The sequence below is a fragment of the Rhinolophus sinicus genome, chromosome 2 (genome assembly GCF_057876585.1).
Source record: "Rhinolophus sinicus isolate RSI-liver-muscle chromosome 2, RSI-T2T, whole genome shotgun sequence".
Lineage (NCBI taxonomy): Eukaryota > Metazoa > Chordata > Mammalia > Chiroptera > Rhinolophidae > Rhinolophus > Rhinolophus sinicus.
The window spans coordinates 96,818,556-96,841,320 of record NC_142502.1 but is presented as its reverse complement, the minus strand read 5'-3'; the positions used below and the strand labels follow the sequence as shown (position 1 = coordinate 96,841,320).

Sequence of the window (22,765 nt, the reverse complement as noted above, 5' to 3'; positions counted from 1 at the left end):
ATGGGCAGCTGTCCAGAGAGAAATGCACTCAGTGCAGGGGTGGGGTGAAGAAACTTCTACTTTCTCTCTCATTTCCACCTGATCCCTCAGGCCTTCCTCTGCTTGGCCTCTTTGTCTCTAAGTTTGAGTCTACGCTGGGCTCTCTCTGTCTCTGTCCCTCTGCTGGCTTCCTCTTCCTTGGCCTCAGGGTCACTTCTCAGGTTTCTGTTTCTCCATCCCCGTGTGGTCAGCCCGCCTGTCGCTCTCTCTACTCCCCTCCCAGGCTCTCCCAGTTGCTGAGGTCACCATGCTTCCCTCCCTTATCTCTCACCCACTAATTCTCTCTGTCTCCTGGTGTTTCCTGTCTCTTGATGTCTCTCTGTCTCTTTTGTTTTCCTTTGCACAATCTGCCCTTTCCCCCCCTCTTCCCCCCAGCCTGCTGGCCCATCTGGCTGGCTGGGGGAGGGGAGATCTGTGGGGGGTGGGCGGGAGTAAGCCAGGCCTTCTGTTTACCTTTTGTGTCACAAAGAACTTGGGAGAATCTGGAGTCTGAGTCGGGGTGGGTCACAGCTCCGGAGCCCGCTGTCCTCCCTGCTCTCCTCCCCCTTGGCCCAGCAGCCAAACTTCCTAGCTTCCCCCCACCATAGCAGTGGGGAGGCTTGAAATTGGGGAGAGGATTAAGCTGGGCTTTGAAAGGAAGTTTATCTAAGGGAGGAAGGCTGAACACGATCCTGAGCATGCAGCTCTGGAGTCTGGGGGGCTGGGTGCTGAGGGAAGTGAAGAAGAGGGCAGAATGGGGTGCAGCGTGTCAGAGAAGTACCCAGTTTTTATGTAAAACAAGCTTATGTTCAGAAAGCACTTTGAAGAAATTCAAGGTGCCCATCAGTTAGTTGGGCCTTAATAGTAGCCATCTCTTTAGTCTCAAACCTGATGAAACAGCCCTCAAGGGGAGGGAGTTGGGCTGAGAGGGGTGGTGGCCTGCGTGGGGGAGGGGAGGACAAAGTCTGGGAAGCCACTAATGGGAAGAAGAGAAAGTTCTCACACCCACTTGGTGTCAGGACTGGGGCTCTTTGAATTAAAGGGACCCCCCCCCCACACACACACACATACTCCCTGGGTCTGAAAAGTGATCCTCAGGCTACTGCTCTTAACCTTCCCCAGCCTAAGAGGTAGGCTGGGGAGCAGGAATGTTGCCCCCAACCCAGAAAGAGCCTGCTTGACCCCGAGTGAGAAAGGAGCTTGATGGGGCTTGGAGGGACGGAGATCAGGCATCAGGACGCACTTTGTGGCTGGCTGTGAGGGGTCGGAGGTCTGAAGTGATGCGCGAGGGAGAGAGGCTATGGCATCTGCCTTAGGAGACGCCCTCCTCTAAAACGAATGAGGTCCCTGGATGGCCTAGAATGAGAGGCAGAGGTTTAGGTCGGAGGAAGGGATAAAATGATTCTTTTCTCAGGCTTTCACTCTTCTTGTCTCCACCTCCCAATAATTCGTTCATTCACTCTTTCAATAAGGACTCAATCAGTACTTCTTAAACTAACAATTGATATTTACAGAGTGCTTATCATGGGGCAGACACTAAGTGCTTTACAAATATCATCTCATTTTATCCTCACAGTCCTATAAGGTAGATACTATTATTAGCCTCATGTTGCAGATGAGGCTACTGAGGCCCAGAGAGGTGAAGTAACTTGTCCAAAGTCACACAGCTAATAAGGGGCAGAGCCAGGATTTGAACCCAAACAACTAGCTCCAGCACTCTCACTGGCTGTGTGCCTGGCACAGTAGTGAAGAACACTAGCAGTCCATAGGAACAGAGCCCTGGGCTCAGAGTGGTGGGGGTTTTTGGGGCCACGTCTGAACTTTTCCCCAGGAGCCTGGAGCCCTGACTGTTGACCTTTCTTCTCTTCGAACCCTCGGTACCTTCCTTGCCTTTTATTCCCACCTTCAAGTTCACAATCTCCAAGGAGGTGGGGTTCTGTCCCCAAATGGGGTCCAAGGCCAGAGACAGCTTTTTCTGTGAGCTCGAGGCTGATGGGGAATACGGGAGAGCAAGTAGAAAAGTGCATTTTATTGATTTGGAGCTTAAGTGAAATGGGTAATGAAGGGAGATCAATGGCAGCCCCTTTCCCAGTGGCCCCCACAGGACACTACTCTGCTCCCCAACTCTAGGTAGGATTGCCTGCCCACTCACCTCGCAGCCATGTTCACCATCCCTTCCATAGAGCCAGCTTCAGAAGAGTTTCTAAAACCGTGTTAGGTCTCCAGCTGCAGCCTAGGGGTTGCCTGGTTTGTGCTCAGGCCTGGACCCCAGGTAGGGAGGGGATAGTTACAGAAGACGGCACAAGTAGCTGGGGCTTTAGGCAGAGGGGTGCTAAGGCCAGACCCCTTAGCTCTGCCCAGCCTTTGTCTCATCTCCTTAGCCCCCCTGAGGCTTCCTCTTTTGGCATTTCTAGAAGTTCTTCTTAGTGTCCCACCACGATCATTATTGCTGTAGTAGCTCCAGCCCAGCAGCAGTCTAAGGACTCCTGGTGATATGCAGGGAGTTTAACCTAAACTGAGCTCTGGCCTAGTCCAGGGACCCCAGACCCCATACTTCAGAGGTTGAGTTTAGGTCCTTGACTGGCACCAAATTATATCCATCCCAATCCTCAGCCCCCAAACAAGCTCCCTCTATGTTGGGCACCATCGCTGTTCCCAGTCCGGCCATGGAGCCCAGCACACTGTATTCATGGTGGATGGAGGGGTCCAGGCCCGAGCAGGGCCCCTGGGGGAGGGCCTGGAGGCAGCTGTCAGCGTTTAGCCCAGAGCTCACACTGCCGAGCCCTTACTGAGCATGTGGCTGCCCTGGCCGCGCTCCAGGTGGTGAGCTGCGGGCTTTGCTGAGCTGAGTAGTCAGCAGTGTCCATCCAACACATCCCGGCCCGGTGAGGGGTCAGTGGGGACACCAGGGGAGCTCCAGCTCAATGCTCGGAACCCCAAGGGGCGTTGGGGGTAGTAGATGGGTCAGCCAGCCCAGGAGATCAGCATGTGGCAGCCACCTTGCTGACCTTTATTGACCCCACAGGGCCACCTTAGAGACAAGTACACACAAGGGAATCCATCCAGATCTACCTCTGTAGCCGCCTCTCCAGCCAGCTGTTTGGCCACTTGGCTGGAACAGTGGGGCCAGGGAGGTGTTCCAAGGTCATCTCCTCCATTCCCCTGCCTCCAAGTAGGAAAGCCCCAAGGAAGGAAATGCCACATCCTTTCTTGCATGCCACTTGCAGTGACTCACTCCTAGTACCTGGAAAGATCTGGGTGTCTGGTCTCTGTCTTACCTGCTGTGGGCTGAGTGCCTCTCTGGTGTAGCTCTCGCTGTGTGGAGAGTGGGAGGCCCACTGCCTTTCTTCTAAGTGACCTTGGCCACCCAGTGCCCTCTGGGGCCCTTGGAGCACCTAACAGTGGAGAAGGGAGAGGGAAAGGAGGAGACTAGAAAAGAGGAGAAAAGGAAAATCCAAAATGTTTTTAAAAGTATGTTGTTACACATTTGTAAAGAATTTAATGGCGTACAAATCACTTTCACTTACCTCTTCTCCCCTTGTCCCTTTGAGGGTAGGGAAGATTGTTTAACTTCTAGGCCTCAGTTTTCTCATCTGTAAAATGGTAACAGTGATGATACCCTCCTCCCAGCGTTGCTGTGAAGATTCAGGGAGATCATACTCATTAAGGGCCAGCCAACTGCCTGGCACATAATCCACAGCCTTTTGCCCTGTGAGGTGGGGCAGGCAGGTGTGCCAAACCCCGGTGAGCAGATAGAGAAAGTAAGGCTTGGTGATTTCAAAGAATGGTCAATGTCGGGGACAAGAACTTAGGTCACCTGAGTCAGAAATCCAGGGCTCTGACCTCTGTACCCCCACTCTGGGCATCCTCACGGGAGGAGGAAAGAAAGGACAGTTGAGCAGCCCACCTGCCTGGGTTACCCAACAAAGGACTCGGGCAGCTCTCTCTTCAGGGGGAGTGGGTCTGTGCCACTGCCCACCCCGTCCCCGAGGTCCCTCTGAGAGGGACCAGAACACCCTTGCAGCCTGGCTTTCCGGAGTGTCCTCCGACACAGTGGAAAGAGGGCGGTTGGCCTTTGGGATCTGCAGCCCCATCCACTCTTCAGCTCCCTGGATGGTTTAGTGTCCACACACTCTCCGAAACCCTTCTCAAGACCTGCTCCAGGGTGGGGCAGGCATTGTGAGATGTGGAAACGCCAGGAACCATGGAGGACACAGACCTGGCCTTGAATCCCAACCCTGCCGCTTCCGGCTCCTCTGCAGAGGCCCCTTGGAGCCTTCCTTCCCAGGGATGTCCATGGCTAAAGAACCAGGGGTTGCCCCTCCCAGGGATGTGGGCACAGAGACGCTAGGGGAAGGGGGAAAGCCCAGGGCTGGGCTCAGCCACTAGCTGGGTGAGAAGAGCTGGGGGCAGTGGAACTTCCCGTGTCCCTGGATTCACTGCTCCTTTACCTGGGGATTCCCTAATTGGCGGCTTGAGGCTGCGGCCTGCCTCTGCCAAGGATCCCAAAAGGAACCAACTCCTCCTCCGCTGCCCCACCCATGGGGTTGGGGGGAGATGACAGGGGCCATGCGTCCCCTGGGGACCTAACCTGTCACATCCTGCACAAGACAAGTCCCTGCAGGACATGTCTCCCTGACTGGGCCGCCCTGCACCCCTCCCTCCATGCCCTAGGGCTGGCAGAGGGGCCTCCGATCCACTGGGAAAGGTATTTCAGCTCAGGGGAGCAAACGTAGTGAGTACCTGCTGTGTGCTGGGCACATCTTAGGGCCTGGGAGTGAGAAGAAGAGGAGAGAAGAGTCTGTGCTCTCAGCGTAGTGGGAGTGGCAGGTAGCCCGGTCAGGGCACCTGTCCTGCCAGAAGGGGATAAGACAGTGCTGTGCCTTGGGCCTCCCTGGCTATGACTGCACAAGCCTGGGCATTTCAGGGGGGGTGGGGCTGGGAAAAAAATGATGTTACTGCTTTTCCCTGTACCTTTTACCTATAGCTAGATTCTCAGAGCCTCCTGTGGAGGTCAAACCCAGGACAGGGGACAGAAAGCGGTTCTACTTTGAGAATCCTGCATGTTCCAGCTGGAAGGAGCCATCTCTTAGAATCCTCTCTCTCTTTGATGGTTGAGGAAACTGACACTCCAGAGAGGGCAAGTGACTTGCTGGGGGTCACACAGCGAGTTCAGTGCAGAGCTAGGAAGAGAAGCCTGCCTCCTAACTCCCTGCCTGGGGCTCTCTCCACCCTGCTGGCCACTTAGCTGTACCTACACACATACCCACGAAGGATGGCCGCTCAGTGCTCTCTGGGCCTCTGTGTATGCCATCTGGACAGGTGTGCTGCAGAATGTGATGTGTATGTGACGGGGCCAAAGTCCAGGGCCTCCTGCCCACGGTGTTGAATCCTCCCCATGGCTGCAGGCTGCCTTCCTGGCCAGGCCCACCTCACAGACTGTCTCAGAAGAGACAGAGCAAGAGTTGGGAATGGCTTGGCTGCTGCCTTCCTGGATGGGAAGACCCCACCAGAGCAAACACAGTGAGTGCCTGCTGTGTGCTGGACGTGCTGCTAGGGTTCTCCCAACTGGTGCCACTAGAGTCTAATCTTCCTGTACTTGAGAGAGCGCATCCCAAACGATAGGCAGCCTTATGAGCACTTGCTGTATGCCGGATGCTGTTCTAAGGATTAACTCGTTAGTCCCCATGACAACCTTAAGAGGTAGGCACTGTTGCTGCTTTCATGTCAGAGAAAAGAAAACAGAACAGGGAGGCAAGTCACTTGTCCAAAGACACCATGCTAGTAGGTGGCAGAGCCAGAATTTGAACCCGGCAGTCTCCACTCTGGAGCCACGCCGCCATATTGTAGGTGGGGCCTTGGGTGCATGCCCTCCCTGGGGTGGGGGCGAGGCCAGCAGGCTAACGGCCGAATCCCACAGGTGCCCGTGTCAGTGGCCATGATGTCGCCGCAGATGCTTACCCCACAACAGATGCAGCAGATCCTGTCGCCCCCACAGCTGCAGGCCTTGCTCCAGCAGCAGCAAGCACTCATGCTCCAGCAGGTGAGTCTGGCCCTGGGGCAGCTGGGAAGGGGGGTGGTGGTGGTAGGCACTGGCCTCCCAGCTCCCAGCCTATTTAGTTCCTCCAGGGCAGCTGGGCGAGGTCAGAGGTCAGGCTTCTCCCACAGCAGCCCCCTCACACTCCCCGGAGGCCCCACCTCTATCTCCAGAACCCCAGGGAAGGGCAAAGTACTACAACACCCTGGCTCCTGGCATCTCGACCTAATCAGGGGACCTACCAAGAGGGCTGGGAAGTGTAGAGTGTAACTCCCCTCTCCCTTCTCCACTCCTTCCTGGTGCAGACCGTTCAGGCATCCTCTCAGAGCACACATCTCCCTGTGGGGCCCTCCATCCCACTGCCCAGTAAGACTCCCCACTGCTGCATCCAAGAGCCCAGTCACCACAGGGCTGGGGTTGCTTGGGGTGAGCAGTCCGCTGCCAGAGGTAACCTACTCCCACTCCTATCCCTGCCTCCTGCCACCCCCACCCCCAGCTGCAGGAATATTACAAGAAGCAGCAAGAGCAGCTCCATTTGCAGCTCCTCACCCAACAGCAGGCTGGGAAGCAGCAACCCAAAGAGGTAAGGGGCTCGTGCAGGGCCCCGTCCCATCACCTGGCCAGAGCCGGGGTGTCCCAAGGTGGTCGGAGAGAATGGCCTTGTGGGAGTAGTGGCAAAGCCAAGAAAAGGCTGAGGGAGGGGAACAGGGAGCATGGAGGAGGTGGCGGTGGGGGCTCACATTTCTCCATCTCCTCTCATCCCCCTTCAGACCTCCTCTCCTTGCCTTGTGTTGTTGGGTTAATGAGAGCCAGAAGATGGAGCCCTGTGTTGTCTCTGTGCACGTGCCTGTAGACATGTATATGAATGTTGGATGGTCCCCGCTCATAACCAGCTGCCTCGCTCTCATGCGCTCTTCCTACCTGCTTGTCTCTTAGTGACCCAGCTCCTCAGTCCTCCACTCTGGTCCTGAGAACCTTTTAGTTGCTCAGCAAACCACTTGCTCTGCCCCCCAGCTGCCCCAACTTCTGTCCCTGACAGTCATCAGCCCTGCCCTATCCAGAGAACTCTCCAACCTACACCACCTGCCCCATCTGGGCCACAGTATCTCCTGAGCTTCCATACCAGGCCCTGCTACCCTGTCCCTCTTGTCCCAGACACGTGCCTCCCTCCTGCTTGCCAAACCACAACCAAGCTCTGAGTTGCCTCTTCCCAGTCATTCCCCAGCTCCTCAGCCTCCCCCACAAGGGTCTGGTAATTGCTGCATTCTCTGCATTATCTCTAGGCTGGGTTTATTGACTAGTTAGCCCCTACCCACCCCACCCCCAGGGCAAGCAGGCAGGCAGGCAGAGACGTCCCTGACTCCCGAGCACCCAGGACAGGCTTGGATCCTGGGGCTCAGAAGAGACTTGCTGACAGGCTGACTTGTCAGTGCCTGTGTAAAGAACTGACTCCTGGAGTGGGTGGGGGCGCGGGGGGGTGGTGGACCAAGAGAGTAAGAGAACGCTTGCATGTGTGCGACCTAGAGCTAGTGACTGAACAGTGTGAGTGCCCCCCAGCAGTATGGATGTGACTGTCCCTGAGCCAGGGATGACCCGCTGATGCTGATCTTTTAAAGTCCCGTCAGACTCCTTGATTCTCTGTATCTAAGAAAGAGAGGAGAGGAGCTGGAGGGGAGAAGGCCCCCTCCTCAGAGCAGAAGGGGGGCACCCCGGGCATGTGGGAAGGGTGCCTGCCAGGCGGGAGTGGCCCCCGGAGTCTGACAGGCTCATCGATCATTGTGATGAGAGCTCCCCCCCTCCCAGGCCTGCACAGCTGCGGTGCGGGGAGCTAGAGCAGGCGCTAAGCAGCAGCAGGAGGGAGGCGGGAGCAGGGAGGCGGGAGGCGTCGTGCTGCGTGTCTGGGTCTGGCTGTGTGTTGCGCGCGTGCGTGCGTGCATGCGTGTGTTTACTGCGAGGAGGCATGCAGCCCTATGGAAGCTGGGCCGGGAGCAGAGAAGCTGCAGCTTCGGACACTGCACCGACAGCTCCGGGGGCTGAGAGGCCCTGGGAAGGGGTGACTGCAGGGTGGGGGCCAGATGGCACACCTGAGGCTGATGGCACATCTCTCTGCCCACCCCCTCGGGGCCCCCACCAGGCACTGGGGAATAAGCAGCTGGCCTTCCAGCAGCAGCTTCTACAAATGCAACAGCTACAGCAGCAACACCTGCTCAACCTGCAGAGACAGGGGCTGGTCAGCCTGCAGCCCAGCCAAGCCTCCGGGCCCCTCCAGACCCTCCCACAAGGTGAGTAGCTACCCCCACCCCCCAGCCCAGCCCCACAGCCCTCACTGTGCCCAAGGGCTGGCACACTCCTGCCCCAGGGGTGAGTTGGGGAGGCCCCCTACGTTCCTGAGACTCTGCCAGCCTCTCGCCTCTTTCCGCCACAGCAGCCGTGTGTCCCACGGACCTGCCTCAGCTGTGGAAGGGTGAGGGTGCTCCCGGGCAGCCTGCCGAGGACAGCGTCAAGCAGGAGGGGCTGGACCTCACTGGCACGGCCACCACCGCTACCTCGTTTGCCGCCCCCCCCAAAGTCTCACCCCCGCTCTCCCACCACACCTTGCCCAATGGACAGCCCACTGTGCTCACACCTCGGAGAGACAGGTACGGGGCCCAGGCTGGGGTGGGGGTGGGGGCACTGCAGACCTGCCCAGGGGCACACCTGGGCCCCTAGGGATGACACACATGGTGGGGGCTGGGAGGGTGGGGTGAAGCTTACCTCTCCCAGGGCACACCAAATGGTGCTAGGCCTCTGGGAAACCTGTGTTAGGGACAGAAACGGCATCTGCAGGAACCTGGGCTGGGCTGGACCCAGGGCTGCTGGGGTCTTCAGCTTCCCTGACTACCACCGCCCTCTCCTCCTAGCTCCTCCCACGAGGAGACACCCGGCTCCCACCCCCTCTATGGACACGGAGAGTGCAAGTGGCCTGGCTGTGAGACCCTGTGTGAAGACCTGGGCCAGTTTATCAAGTAGGTGTCACCCCCGTTGTCCTTTGCCCTCAGCCTTCCCTACCAGCAGCAGCCTTTCCACAGGGCCCCTCACCCCCAGCCTGCCACCTAGCTTGCCCCTTCTTGGGCCTTCAGCAACCAGCTGTCCTGCTGTCTCCCGCCCCCCGGGTACCTAGTTCCTTCTCTGCCCTAATCAACTCCCCATCACTCCTACCCACCTGCCCAGCATATATTCCCCAGACCGGGAGCCTCCCCACCCCATTCCCAGAATGCACAGCCCAGTGGGGTGGGGGTGTGAGGGAAGGGAGAGGACTCCCCACATTCTCCTCCCCCCAGACTCAGCCCCCAAGAGTGATGGCCTAGTGACAGGCCTGGCTGGTGGACAGGCAGGGCGGGAGGCAGACAGGCGGCTGGCAGCAGGCGGCCAGCTGCCACAGCCGTGCCAGGCTCTGTCACTGACTGATTAACTCTGCTGTCTCTCAGACCCTTGCAGCATCAGGGTCAAACAAATTGTTTTCACGCTTCGTCAGAGGTTTACTTAATTAGTTCATTTGCAATTAGATCTCTCTGTAGCTGGGATTTTTAGCAAAGACATCAAAGGAGGGTGACGAGAACGCAGCTTCCTCCTTGGCCCCGGTTTTTTTTTGTTTTCTTCTTTTTACCCTCCCCTTTCCCTTCTTTGTATTTCTTGGTCTGTCTGCTTTCGAGGCCTTTGGGTGGGCTTCGAGGATGGGGTGGGAGGGTGGTAACAGCAGGAAAGCCGGGCCCAACTTTCTCTTCTCCGCCCCCTCCTCCCCCTAAAGACACCTCAACACAGAGCACGCCCTGGATGACCGGAGCACCGCGCAGTGCCGCGTCCAGATGCAGGTGGTGCAGCAGCTGGAGATCCAGGTGTGGCCTGAGGCTGCAGAGGGGGAGGTGCCCCAGGGCTGCATCCCCTGCCCCTGCCCCAGGGGTGTGGGGAGTCTGAGACCAGCTGGGTGGGTGGGGGTCCAGAGGGTCCAAAATCAGCATCTTGTATTTTCTAGGGCCTAGTTACCATGCTTTTGAGGTGAGGGCAGCTGGACTTTGAAGGGTGTAAACCAGGGTCAGGGTCGTGTCTGCTGAGAGGGCCAGAGAAGAGACTCATGCTAATACAAACAACAAAAATAATATTCATAGCTAATGCCCTGAGCACTTACTTGTGCTGTCCTAAATACTTCACCTATATGTAACTCAAGTAGCCCTCTGAACAACCTTGTGTGGTGGGTACTATTACTATCCCCCATCTTACAGAGAACAGGCACAGAGAGGTGAAGTAACTTGGTTCTGGTCACTCAGCTAGCAGGTGGCAGAGCTGGAGGGAGAACCTAGGCAGTCTGGCTCCTGAGTCTAAGCTCTGTAACAGAGTACTCAGGAGGCTCCTCAGGAGAGGCGGCCAGGCAGCTGGTCGATATTTCCCCACCGCCCTCTGGCACCTAGCAGAGCGCCCTGCTTTGAGGCAGTGGTTGTGAAAGATCTCTTGAATTGATGAATGTGGGTGACTGAATCATTCATCTATTCCTGTGTCTCCATTGAGTGCCTGAGGACCTTCTTACACGCAAGTGCCACTGGACTTGGGTGTTGTTCAACCACAGCCTCTGCCCTTGATGGGGAGAAAAGGTTGTGCTGTTAGAAAGAGGGCCCCTGACCATGACGAAGCTGAGCCTGGGACACACAGCCTGAAGGAGAAGTGGGGAGGGCTTCACGGAGCAGGCAGTCCCTGCCCTGACCTTGACGTGAGGGGCCAGAGGGCAGGAGACAGAGGGAACTGGGATGTCAAGGCTGGAGGGCATGTGGTGGTGGGAATAGGGCCTTTCTGGGGTGTCTGCTGGGATATGGAAGAGGAAGAAGACCTGGCTGCCTCCGGGCACAGCCCCTGCTCACGTCCAGCCTCTCCACCCTCTCTGCAGCTCGCCAAGGAGAGCGAGCGGCTGCAGGCCATGATGGCCCACCTGCACATGCGGCCCTCCGAGCCCAAGCCCTTCAGCCAGCCAGTGAGTGCCTCTCCCCTCCTTGTGGCCCTCCCACCACCCCTCCACAACTCCCTGGACCCTCCGGACCCCCACCCACCCAGCTGGTCTCAGTGCCCTCCCCATTGCTCACAGCTGAACCCGGTCCCCGGCTCCTCCTCATTCTCCAAGGTGACCATCTCCGCAGCAGACTCGTTCCCAGATGGCCTGGTGCACCCGCCCACCTCGGCTGCAGCCCCTGTCACCCCTCTAAGGCCTCCAGGCCTGGGCTCTGCCTCCCTGCACAGCGGGGGCCCCGCCCGCCGGAGGAGCAGTGACAAGTTCTGCTCCCCCATCTCCTCAGGTAAGGGCCGTGGGAGGGGCATTATTTTTTCCCAAGCTGGGCCGTCCAAATGGCTACCTCATCTGCCTGTCTCCCCCAGAGCTGGCCCAGAATCATGAGTTTTACAAGAATGCGGACGTCAGGCCCCCCTTCACCTACGCCTCCCTCATCCGCCAGGTGAGCATGGAAGGTAGCCAGAGGGGTGTGGGAAATGGCACACAGGCTGCAGCCCTGCCTCAGGGTCCCAGCCTGCAGGAGGATCCTGGAACAGGGAACATAACTTCCCCTCTCACGGTTGTCCCCTCCTGCTCGCTGAAGTGCCCCTGCTCAGCTGTAGGTCTCATACAGGCTTCATCTGGTCACGCAGACATTTCTCTGGGAGCACACACACTTCTTTTTGCTATTCATACCCACTGTGTCGTCATTCTCTCATTTCCATGTGCACACACACCCATGAGACTATTTTCTAATAGACTTACGGTCACTGTTAGTTGGCCTCCTTCTGTCTCCCACACACCCAAACACCATCTCATAAGTGGGGACCGGGACTTTGCCAAAATTTGGATAAATTCCTAACAGCCCCCACGTCCTAGACATAGCTCTCTCCTAAGAATACTGCTTTCATTCCCACTCTAGGGTACGGGTCCTTGGAGCTGTTTTTCCTCCAGAAAAATTCGTGTGCTCTTTGCACAAGCACATAGCCCTTGAGGTTTGTGTTCCCCTTGGTCTCTGACTGGGCTGTGACCAGCCTGCCCTTCTCGGGACCAGCAAGCACCACGGGTCCTTATCCACATGCTTATGTGCAGGGGTCTCCTCTGCTCACGGGGTGAGCTGGGGGCCAGGCAGAAGAGAGAGATCCTGGGGGAGAGAACACAGGCCTGGGACCCTGTGAGGTCCAAGCTGAGGGTCCCTTTGCTGCTTCCTTGCCCACAGGCCATTCTGGAAACTCCTGACAGGCAGCTGACCCTGAACGAGATCTACAACTGGTTCACCAGGATGTTCGCCTATTTCCGGAGAAACACTGCCACCTGGAAGGTGAGGCATGCCTCCCACCAGCCCCGGGCCCCAGTCACACTTGGACGTCACATCCCTTTGAGACTAAGGATGCCTAACAATTATCCCTCTCGGAGAGGTGGTCCTGCAGACATGGCCCCACCTGCCCACCGGAGCTCAGGCTGGGCCATGTGCCCCTCCACCCCCACCTCTGCAGGGGCCATGGGATGTTCATTAAGTGCCTCTTAAAGACCCCTGCCTTCTAGCCTCATGCTGCCTTCTTTTCTGGGAAGACACCCTCTCGAATGCTTCTTCATGGGCGCCCAAAGACTCCAGCCCTGTGAAGTAGGGCCCCCAAGAGCTGGAATGCCTGAGCCTGGTAGGGAGGCTTGGGTTACGTTCACCAGAGACCCTAAGGGTCTGGATACCTTGACTAAAGGCACACATTGTGAAACCCAGGGTTGGGGTGGGGGGTGCAGGCCCAGACATGTGGATGGACTGAGGCACTGGGGCCCAAACAAGGGAGTCACACACTCTCCCCAACTCTGCCATCGGCGGCAGGAAGATAATTGTCTCCATCCAATTAGTCATTTCAACGCCTTCATCCCATAAGAGTTTTCCTGGGGGACCAGAGGCAGGCAAGGGAGGGACTCTAGAAAAATGGGACACAGATATGTGGGCTGAGTTGCTAAACCATTTGTTTCTCTATAGCCAAGATGGTCTGTATGTCACCTGTGTGTATCTGTCTGTCTGATGGGTGAAACTATTAGGGTCTTTGCAGTGGAGTGGGAAAGTGGTTATCAAAATTGGGAGGTGGGGGTAGGAGAAGGGAGTGTTGGGCCCAGTGGGGAACGTTAGACACCTGAGGAGTCCCTGTCTCAGAACCTTACTTGGAAGCCTGGCTCTTGAGTCCCCCTGCTGGCCAGTGCAGAAACTGCAGTTAAACAGGCTAACTTCCCCCACATCCCACCAGGTTTCAACAAGTGTCACTGAAGCCCCCTCCCCGCAAGAGTCCAGGACCCAGTGAGGTGTGCACGGGGCCCTGCCCTCTCTGCTCTGGGAGTGTGCTCAGTGCAGTAGTAGAGACTGTTCCGTGATCTTCTATATCCCCATGCCCAATTCCTAAAGCTTGGGGGAGAGGCTATGAGGCTGGGACAGCTGCTCTGATTGGCTGTGAGTGATGTCATTTCCTGCCAACCACAGTCCTGCCCTCTCTCTGAGCCAGCAGGGCCTTCCTGGGGCCACCTGGTCCCGTCTCCAACCTCCAGGCCAGTTTAGATAGCAGGTTTTGTAAACAATAGAGTCCTGTAAACAATGGAGTCCTATATAGATCATTACGATTGTTATCTTATGTTTACTTTAATATTGCATATTAATCCTCTGCTTTTAGGGGTGACGTTGTAGAGCCTCAGGTCCATAAGACAGTCTCCTGGGGGGCAGAGTGCCATTCACCACCCACCCTCCTTTCCTGTTCTCACTTAACTATACCACCTCACTGCAATTTTTACTCTTCTTTCTTGAGATCAGGAGGAGCTGGTTTAAGTGACTTAACCCCTTAAACCCCTTGGTGATTGTCATGAAGCCACCCCCAGCCCCACTCCCTTGGCCTTCCATGCCTCCTTCGACTGGTTGCCCACCCTTGGTCGTCTCGGTGGCGTGTCTCTGGCTCTGGGGTCTTCACCTTCATCTCCCCTCACGTAGCCTAAGTCCCACTGGGAAGCCGGCTGGATGACTGAGTGGGTGGCCTTTCCAGTTAGCAGTGCTTTGCTGCCGCTTCCAGCACTTGGGTTCACTGCCTGTGCCCTCGCTGTGCCATAGCAGACTCCATCCCAGCTAGAGGTCCCCTTTGACCTTCAGGAGTTTTGCAGCTTCTTTCATGTTACTTGGGAAATGCACCTTGTCTACACCGAACTGTTTCCCTCCGATCTCCGCTTTTCACTCATTTATCTTCCATTGAAGTCCTTCCTCTGCTCAACTATTTCCTCTCTCCTCTTTCACCCCTCTGGCCCCTACCCTGAGATGCTGTCCACTCCAGACGAGGGCAGAAGGGTCCGGAGCCAGTGTGGGGCAGGCCAGCTGCTGTTCATCCAGGGGACAGAACCGCCATCTGCCGAGCCGATGGTCCTCACTAGCCCTCCCCCTGTCCATCCCCTTCCAGGGCCTGTGTTGTGGGCCCTTCCTTTTGTTTACGAAGCCCCCGCCAGACCCCTTAAATTGCCGTTAATGTTTCAGCGTAACGAATTAGTCTCTCATCACGAATCAGGCTTCGAAATGAGGGAAAAAAGCCCCGGTGAGGCCATCCTCGGAAATTGGGGTCATTCTCATTTGCAAAGCGGAGGATCGGAGCCCCGTAATGCGGGCAAATTTATTCCGAGGCAGGAGCCCCGGCGTGATTAGGCCCTTTGTAATTATCGCTCCAAGAGATTCCACTCCAGCCGCCCGCCTCCCTCGTGGATTAGCAAGCGAGTCGGAAAAATACACAGGATTTAATTAGAGGCAAATTAAAATTGGTAATGAAATCGGGCCAGTTGCAAGTGGCAAGAGTTGGAAGGGAGAGAGGGAGAGGGGATCTCTAGGGGCACGGGCTGCCCGCCCTGCCTGCTTTCTTCCCCATTTAGAAATGTAAAGAGGAGACAAGATGGGGACAAGAAGGGGGAGGCAGAGGGAGGACAGGTAACAGGGACAGGGACAGCTGGGTGGGTGAAGCTTAGAGAGACGAGTGCAGGGACAGGACTGAGGGACGTGGTGGGGGGAGGGAGGGGATTGGGGCCCTAGCTCAGGCTCCTTGGGGGCATGAATTGGGCCACGCACCCCACCCTCACCCAAATGTCCTACAAACCAGATGGCCTCAATTCCTGCAGTTATCCTGCCAGGAGGAGGTGGGAGCGACAAGGTGACTTTTCCTCTTTTTTCTCTTCCTGCCTTACTGCTACTAAGCCCACGCTCTCCTTTCTCCCACTTTATTTCAATAAGTATGTATTAGGCCTCTACTGTATACCTCATGCTCTCAGCTGCCTGTTCTGAGGCACAGCTCAAAGCCATGGCTTCCACACTCCTAGACGTGGAGGGCGGTTGCAGTGAGTTCCGGCGTTATCCCCAAAACTTTTCAAAGCTTGATGGGAATTCTATGAGCACCTAAGATAAAGTGTCCCAGGCTCACTGAAGTCCCAAGGCCTGAGTGTGACTTCAGGCCAATCAGAAGCCCTGAATACCAGCTGCACATCTGATTAATGATGATAGAAAAACAAAGTATTACTAACTACATATCATGTAGTTGGTACATGGAGTTCTCCAGAATGTGGCAGGAAGGAGGGCAGATAATAAAATGGGCTGTCAGTGATGAAGGTGCTGGGAGCCCCTGACTCCAAGGGCTGGAGAAGGGCCTTCCATTCCCCGTGGCAGGGTCTTCTCAGGGCCGGCCCCTCCTCTGCTGGTCCCTGGGTGGGGGAAAGTGGGACAAGGTGGGACTTTCCTGTGTGTGCTCACCTGAGCAGAGGAGGGGCCGAGCAGGCTGCCTCTGAGCGTCTGCCGCTTGTCACTGCACCTCCAGAATGCCGTGCGGCACAACCTCAGCCTGCACAAGTGCTTCGTGCGTGTGGAGAACGTCAAAGGTGCTGTGTGGACTGTGGACGAGCGGGAGTATCAGAAGCGGAGACCGCCAAAGATGACGGGGTAGGTGTGGGGCCAGCCCTGGGTGGGGTGCACCCACCGGGATGTGGGCCGGGTCACCCGCTTGCCTCTCCAGGGCACTCCTGTGCACCAAATCCTTCCCACTTTGGGGGTGAGGCAGGGAGAAAAGGAGTGGAGGGACACAAGGCAGACTGGAACCTGGAAGTGACAGATTGGAAAAAGGACATTTATGTCTTGTTCTGTCCTGACAGAGGGAAACAGCTGAAGGGGACCTGGCACTAGAAGGAGACAGAGGCCCAAAGTAGCCATGGCCAGAGCTGGGACATGGGCAAATGCCAGCCATTGTGGTTATTGGTGAAGGAGCTGCCTTCCCTAGGGCCACTCTCCCCCATTTTATCATGGGATGAACCAACCTCTGAGATCCCCAGGCGCCACCTCTTCATTTTACAGGAAGAGGAGGCCCGGAGGGCCAGGGGCTGCAGGGAGGGCAGAGCAGATTTGTGGCAGAGCTGGTTCTCTGACTTGCCAATTTTTGTGTTCTGCTTAACCACGCAGCATTTTCAGGGGAAACTGAGGAACCTGCAGGAGGGTCAAAACCTCCTTTTTGGGCTTCCCTCCCAGCACCAGTGCCCTTCGCCCCAAACACCCCACACACAGACCACCCTTTGCCTGTGCCTCTTGGCCCTGAGGCCTCAGGGAAGGGAGCACGAAGTCTGAGGCAAGTTAGATGGATAGCTCTGTGGTTACCAGTTCCTGTCAAAGATTCCCTCTCCCCAGATAAGAGCCTCTCCATCCTCAGGCATTTGTGGGGACTGGGGCAGGGTCTGGACCAGGAAAAGGGACAGAAAGCCATCCCCTTCTAAGTGTTCCCACATGCCAGTTACGTTTGGTATCATGTCTCATTACCAACTTGGAATCAGAAGACCTGGGTTCAAATTCCTTCTCACCAGCTCTGTGACCTTGTATCAGTTTCTTAACCTCTCTGAGACGCTCTATAAGCTGGGCGTAATCCCTGTGGAAGAGGAACAGCCTTGAACCATTGCTTTTCCTGACCCAACTCCAGAACACCTTCCTATGCAGAAAAGCCTTAGGTATGAAACGTGGTGACTGGCTGAGCACATAGCATATTAGATGTCCCAAAATTGGGATGGCAAGAAAGTGTGGATTTTGCAAATACGCGACTGTCAAGGCTGTAGCTCGGATCTTGCTGAATATTGGGAAATCTGGACTGGAGAGAAAGTGCTGGAGCAGCACAATGTGAAGACACGTTGGGAGGGGCTGCTATTCCCAGTTAACCAGCTCTGAGATGTTGGACGCGAACCAGAGCCCCAGCACCTCACCTGGGAAGGGGGCTGCTGGTACCTGACGTGCCAGGTCAGCGTGAGGATTGAATAAGATGAGGCACACACAAGGCTCAGCAGATGATGACCAGCCCTGCCCTGGCTCCTCAGGAGAATGTGCCAGGACAACCCTTGGCACAAAGCCGCCCCTTTGTCAGGGTCCAGGCATGAGTGAGGAGTAAGTCAATGAATGAACCGAACAAACTGCCTTCTCTCTCTTCCAGGAGCCCCACCCTTGTGAAGAACATGATCTCCGGCCTCAGCTACGGAGCACTTAACGCCAGCTACCAGGTGACCAGGCCTTGCTCAGAGCCCGCCAGCCAGTCCCCTTCCCTTCCGCTTTATTTCCCTTCCACACACAACTGGCCCGTACAAGAGACCTTCCCCCACCCGCCCTGCAGAGGGCCCATCTTTAGGAGGAGGGGGAGGGGGAAGGACTATTCTGGGAGGCCCAAACCCCAACCCTCAGCCTGACCCCAGCTGGGGAGGGCGACTGTGCTTTCAGTACTAGGCTTGGGCATGACAGGGCAGAGAGGAGAGAGGTTGGCGTAACCAACAGGTCCCCTTCCCTGGCTTGTCAATCTGGGAGTCCTCTGTCCCCTAGGAAGGGATAAATCAGGGCCCGATTCCCAGGAAAGCTGGGAGGGAGGAGGTCTGGGTCAGAACCCTGGCCTTGGGAGGGGCTGTGGTTTTCCAGAAGGCTGAGTCTGGGCTCGGGGGTGGCAGCGGGGGCGGGGGGGGGGGTGCCAAGAAAAATGGGCCCCTGGGGCCAGCACCTACACAGGACGCACAGGAGGCTCTGTAGGGGTGGGGAAGGGACAGCACCTGACTGGGTGCAGCCCCCCTGACAGGACTGCCTCTGTGTCCTCCAGGCCGCCCTGGCCGAGAGCAGCTTCCCCCTCCTCAACAGCCCTGGCATGCTGAACCCTGGCTCTGCCAGCAGCCTCCTGCCCCTCAGCCATGATGACGTGGGCGCCCCCGGGGAGCCTCTCCCCAGCAACGGCAGTAGCAGCCCACCTCGCCTCTCCCCACCCCAGTACAGGTGAGCAGCACACAGCATGGACCCCCGTAGTGCCCATAGACCAGGGAGGGAGATCGCACTGCAGGGGGACCCCATCTGGTCACCCCCAACACCTCTTCTTTCTCATTGGTCCTCCCCTCCTGCCTTTACCTCCCCACTTCTCCCTACATCTTCTCTTCCTGTCTCTCTTCTCACTCCTGTCTGCCTTTTTCTCTTCTCTCCCCCTTCTTTTTGTTTCCCTTCTCCTCTCGTTTTCCTCCTCCTTCCTCCATTCTCTCTCATCTCCCCTCCTCTCTGTCTTCTCTCTTCCCAACCAAAGACAATCTCTGTCCATCCCAACACACCCTTTCCTTTGAAGAGATCCCTGGGGGAGATCAATCTCCCTAAGACATAGGCCCCAGTGGCTTAGGGATGATGGGATCCTGGGGAAGCAAGCAGTGGACACCCCGCTGTGCCCCAGAATTCTGAATGAGTGTTCAAAGGGAACAGGGAAAAGCCGCCAGGGTGCCCATGTGTTCCCTTCTGTCACAGCCACCAGGTGCAGGTGAAAGAGGAGCCAGCCGAGGCAGAGGAAGACAGGCGGCCCGGCCCCGCCCTGGGGCCCCCCAACCCCGGAACCACAGGGCCTGCGGAAGACCGGGACCTGGAGGAGGAGCTGCCAGGAGAGGAACTCTCCTAAGGGCCTCTAGGGGCAGGCAGGGCAGGGGTGAGACCCCTCCTGGAACCCAGGCCCCATACACCCCCCACTCCACAGCCCCGCCCAAACCTCAAGGCACTTCCAGGACTCAGATGGGGGGGCTGGGCCATCAACTCCCAATGTGACCAGACTGACAGACGCTTGGGGCAGGGATGGTTCCGCCCCCAAGGGGACACAACCCCTGGTCTGGGACCAGCAGAGGACACCGAGGGCCTAGGCCCCTCCTCAGACCCTCCCTACTTCTGAACCCCGCTCTCCTCCGAGGCCACCAGCAGCAGCAGGGCCCTCCTCCCCCACCAGCTCTCCCCTACAGGGCCCCTCAGCGCCATGGAGACCCGCAGGCGGGGCTAAGCCACCCCTCTCAAACCCAGGGCCCCTCGCACCTGGCTCTGGCAGTGTTTTTCTGGCCAGAGGCCCCACTTCCCTAATTTGTGCTCCTTCCACCTTCTTTTCCATACTGTGAAGAAATAATTCTCCACCCTTGACTCCTACCCCTGCCCTGGCCTGGGTGGAGGAACTGAAGTTTCCAACCATCCCCAGAAGAAAGGATTCCCCGCCGCTGTGCCCACCCGAAATCCACAGCTGGGGTGGCACAAGCTGTGTGCCCTGTGGTGTCCATGGGAGCCGGGCCACCCGGCTCCAGCCCTGCTCCCGACCTAAGATGGGACCCAGGCTGAACTGGGCCTCCACCCCATTTGCTGGACGCCCCTCTGGCTGCCCTGAACTCCAGGGAGCACAGGAAGAGGCCCAGTGCCCGCCCCCTCCACAGAGGTCTGTGCTAGGCGGACTAATGGAGCTGGAGCCACTGAAGGGAGCCCAGCTACCCTGGAGGCTAGAGGTGGGGCAGAGGTGGTGCCAGGACTGCCCGAAGCAGCCTGCCTCAGTCACAGAAGGATAAAGGCCAGGCTGAAAGCAGGTTTGAGGGGCGGGTGAGGGATTCATTTGGCGGCTGATGTGACCCAACAGGTGACCCCCGCCCCCAGCCTATAGGTCCCCTATTGCAGTCCTCCTCACCCTCCCTTCCCTGTCCCCCCAGTTAAACGGATGACCAAAGACCTTTCTTATGCCGGAAGCAAAAACCAAAACTTTTTGTTGGCTTTTTCCTTTATTGCCTCCTACACCCGCTGCTCCTGCTCCCTACCCTCGCCCCAGGCTGGAAGCCCTCCCTCCACTTAAGTTATTGTTTTAAACCAAAGTTTACAGTGTCTGTTGGTGGCCAAGACCCTCTCTCTCCACCCCTTCTCCACCGCACCCTGAGGACCCTGAGACTCAGTAGGGGCTGGGGCCCTGCTCGCCTCCTCTTTGCTCTTGCCCAGCCTGGGAGAAGGAAACAGGGCAGGGAGAGGAGTGGGCTCAGCTCCCACATCCCCGCAGGCAGTGGGCATGTGAGCCCTACTCCCAACCCTGGGCTGCTTCCTGGGGGCTCTCCAGACCCCTCTCTAGGACCAATTCCCCATCACGCTGGGAGTGTGGATTCCAGCAAAGAAGCTGGACAAAGTGAGCCTCTCCACAGACCCCCTATGGGGGACCCCAACTTGAGGCCAAGGCCTGGGTGTGCTGGGTGCTCGTGACACACCAGGCCAGGCCCCTTTGCTGAGAAGAATCCTTGGACTATTTCCCAAGAAACCCCCACATAACACCCCTTCACAAGCCACCCCTCCCGAGAGGCAGGGGGCCCTCGCCCCCTCCCCTGTGTACTCCCCACCTGTGTTCCGTTTGACCAGCACAGAAATATTAAACGTCCTCTATACACCGGGCCCTGCGTTTGTCACTAGGTGAGGGGGGAGGGATTAAATGCGGAAAGATTTCTCTGGGGAGCTGGGGGGCAGGAGGCACAAGCCGCACAGTGGGGGCCCCTGGAGGGGTGCTTTATGCGAGTGTGAGTGGGCTGAGTGTGTGGGCTTGTAAGAAGAAGGGGGTAGCATCAGCCACCAGGCTTACCTCCAGGGCTTTCTTCTGCTCTCCCTGTCCCCCTCTTCCATTCATCACCTGGGCATTCTCTGGTATTTTCTTTCAGGCCAGGTCGCTCCATCATTCTGTTTTCTCCCGAAGTCACAACTTGCCCCAGTTCCTGCCCGGGTTTGAAATACAAGGTCCTGCCGCGCGTTCTCAGCAGGGAGTAGCTTGCCTCCCCAGATGAGGAGTCCTGCTGCAGGGCACTTTTACCTTGGCCACCCCCATTGGAGACATTCTCCCAGATGCCCTGGGCCCATCACCTATGTCTCCGTGGGGGCTACCTTCCTACCTTAGGGGTGTGTGTGCGTGCATGTGTGGGATGGCATGGAGCTGCTCGGGTAGGACTGTTGATGGCTGCATGCATGCCCACGTGTGTACTGTCGGTACTGGGGCTTAGGGCCAGTAAAGGGGTTATTCTAACCCAGACATGGGGACCTGGATAGTTGGAGAGAAGGAAAGGAGTCTGTCCAAGCTGTTGAAACCAAAGGTGAGTCCTGGCGCCTCTGAGGGTAGGGGCCTCCAGGCCTCTATGCTCAAGCAAGGCCCAGGAAAGTGTGTACTGTACAGTTGACCCTTGAACAATGGGGGGTTTAGGGTACTGACCCCAGCACAATTGAAAATCCACGTATAAATTTTGACTTGCCCAAAACCAGTCTTCCTAAGTATCTACGGGGGATTGATTTCAGGACCCCCCCTCCACCCCCCATGGATACTAAAATCTGCGAATGCTCAAGTCCCTTATATAAAATGGTGTAGAACAATGCATACGGAGGGCCAACCGTATATTAAAAACCACCCGCGAGTAATTGGACCTGTGCAGTTCAAACTCACATGATTCATGGGTCAGGTGTACTGAGGGGTAAATGGGAGTGAGAGGGAAGGGTGCTGAGAAAGCAGCAGAACTGGAATCAGTCGCCCTTCCCACAAATCAAACTGCTGAAACTGCAAAAGCCAAACTTGGGGAGAAATGGGGTAAGAAGAAGGGGGTAGCATCTGGAGCTTGAGTCTTCACTGACTTCTCTGGCCTGTCTAGTCTACTCCTTTCGACCATCTTCTCTTTCCTTCTAACTCTTCCCTCTTTCATCCCTGATCCTATCTGCCACCCTTTCCTCCCCCATCCTCTGGATACTGGCTAGAGCCTGGGGTGAATTCCCTGTCTCTCCTTAAAAAGGGCATTTCGGAGGGTCCCAGCCCAGGCAGGTCAGGCCAAGATCGCTCAGCCTGGGGTCTCAGAATCCCCCACCCCTGCATGCCAGCCGGCCCACCAAACACTACAAAGGAGCACTACTGTGTATTGTACTCTGCCCTCCGTGGAGGCCTCTGGGCCCTGTACATAGAACTAGCTGCATGTAATCTGTGGACTACGGTATTCTCTACAATGCAATAAAACAATTACCCACGATTGCACTGTGGCTGCTTCCCCTATGCCTTCCCCCTCTGGGACGCACCAACCCCTTAGAAAGCCCTAGAGCATCCAGAGGTGTTGGCTCCCAGGCTCCCAGTTCCCTCACACCACCCTGGAAGAAGAAGGTCTGTTCTACAGGACGGCTCCAGGGGCATCCTTCCCACACAAGAGATTCTAAAGGGATAAGACTACACTCAGCCTCACTTGGGACAGTTCTTCCCGCAGTTTAACTGCAGTTTCTCCCGCTTCAACCAGAGTATTGTGTTTTGTTTTATTCTTCTCACAGAGATATGGCAAATGTTTACTCAGTGTATTTGGACACGGGGTGAAGATCTATCTTGTGCTTTGGCAGAGAAGAGGGTGTTTCAATA

The 22,765-nt window shown here is 56.8% G+C and overlaps 1 protein-coding gene across 4 annotated transcripts in view; it reads left to right on the top strand.

Moving 5' to 3' along the window:
* FOXP4 (forkhead box P4) overlaps positions 1–20,790 on the top strand; it is a 51,395-nt gene extending 30,605 nt beyond the window's left edge. The window contains exons 4-17 of one of the 4 annotated variants that reach the window (XM_074332903.2): positions 5,939–6,061; positions 6,552–6,638; positions 8,190–8,337; positions 8,484–8,694; positions 8,956–9,060; positions 9,843–9,930; positions 10,971–11,054; positions 11,202–11,373; positions 11,453–11,529; positions 12,286–12,387; positions 15,896–16,017; positions 17,540–17,606; positions 18,188–18,357; positions 18,868–20,790. In XM_074332903.2, the coding sequence (XP_074189004.2) occupies positions 5,939–6,061; positions 6,552–6,638; positions 8,190–8,337; positions 8,484–8,694; positions 8,956–9,060; positions 9,843–9,930; positions 10,971–11,054; positions 11,202–11,373; positions 11,453–11,529; positions 12,286–12,387; positions 15,896–16,017; positions 17,540–17,606; positions 18,188–18,357; positions 18,868–19,015 (1,704 nt within the window). In that variant the 3' untranslated portion in view covers positions 19,016–20,790. Of the gene's footprint in view, positions 1–5,938; positions 6,062–6,551; positions 6,639–8,189; positions 8,338–8,480; positions 8,695–8,955; positions 9,061–9,842; positions 9,931–10,970; positions 11,055–11,165; positions 11,374–11,452; positions 11,530–12,285; positions 12,388–15,895; positions 16,018–17,539; positions 17,607–18,187; positions 18,358–18,867 lie in introns of all 4 variants that reach the window. The other 3 variants (XM_074332901.2, XM_074332902.2, XM_074332900.2) reach the window with 3 other exon arrangements.
* Positions 20,791–22,765: the final 1,975 nt, after the last annotated feature.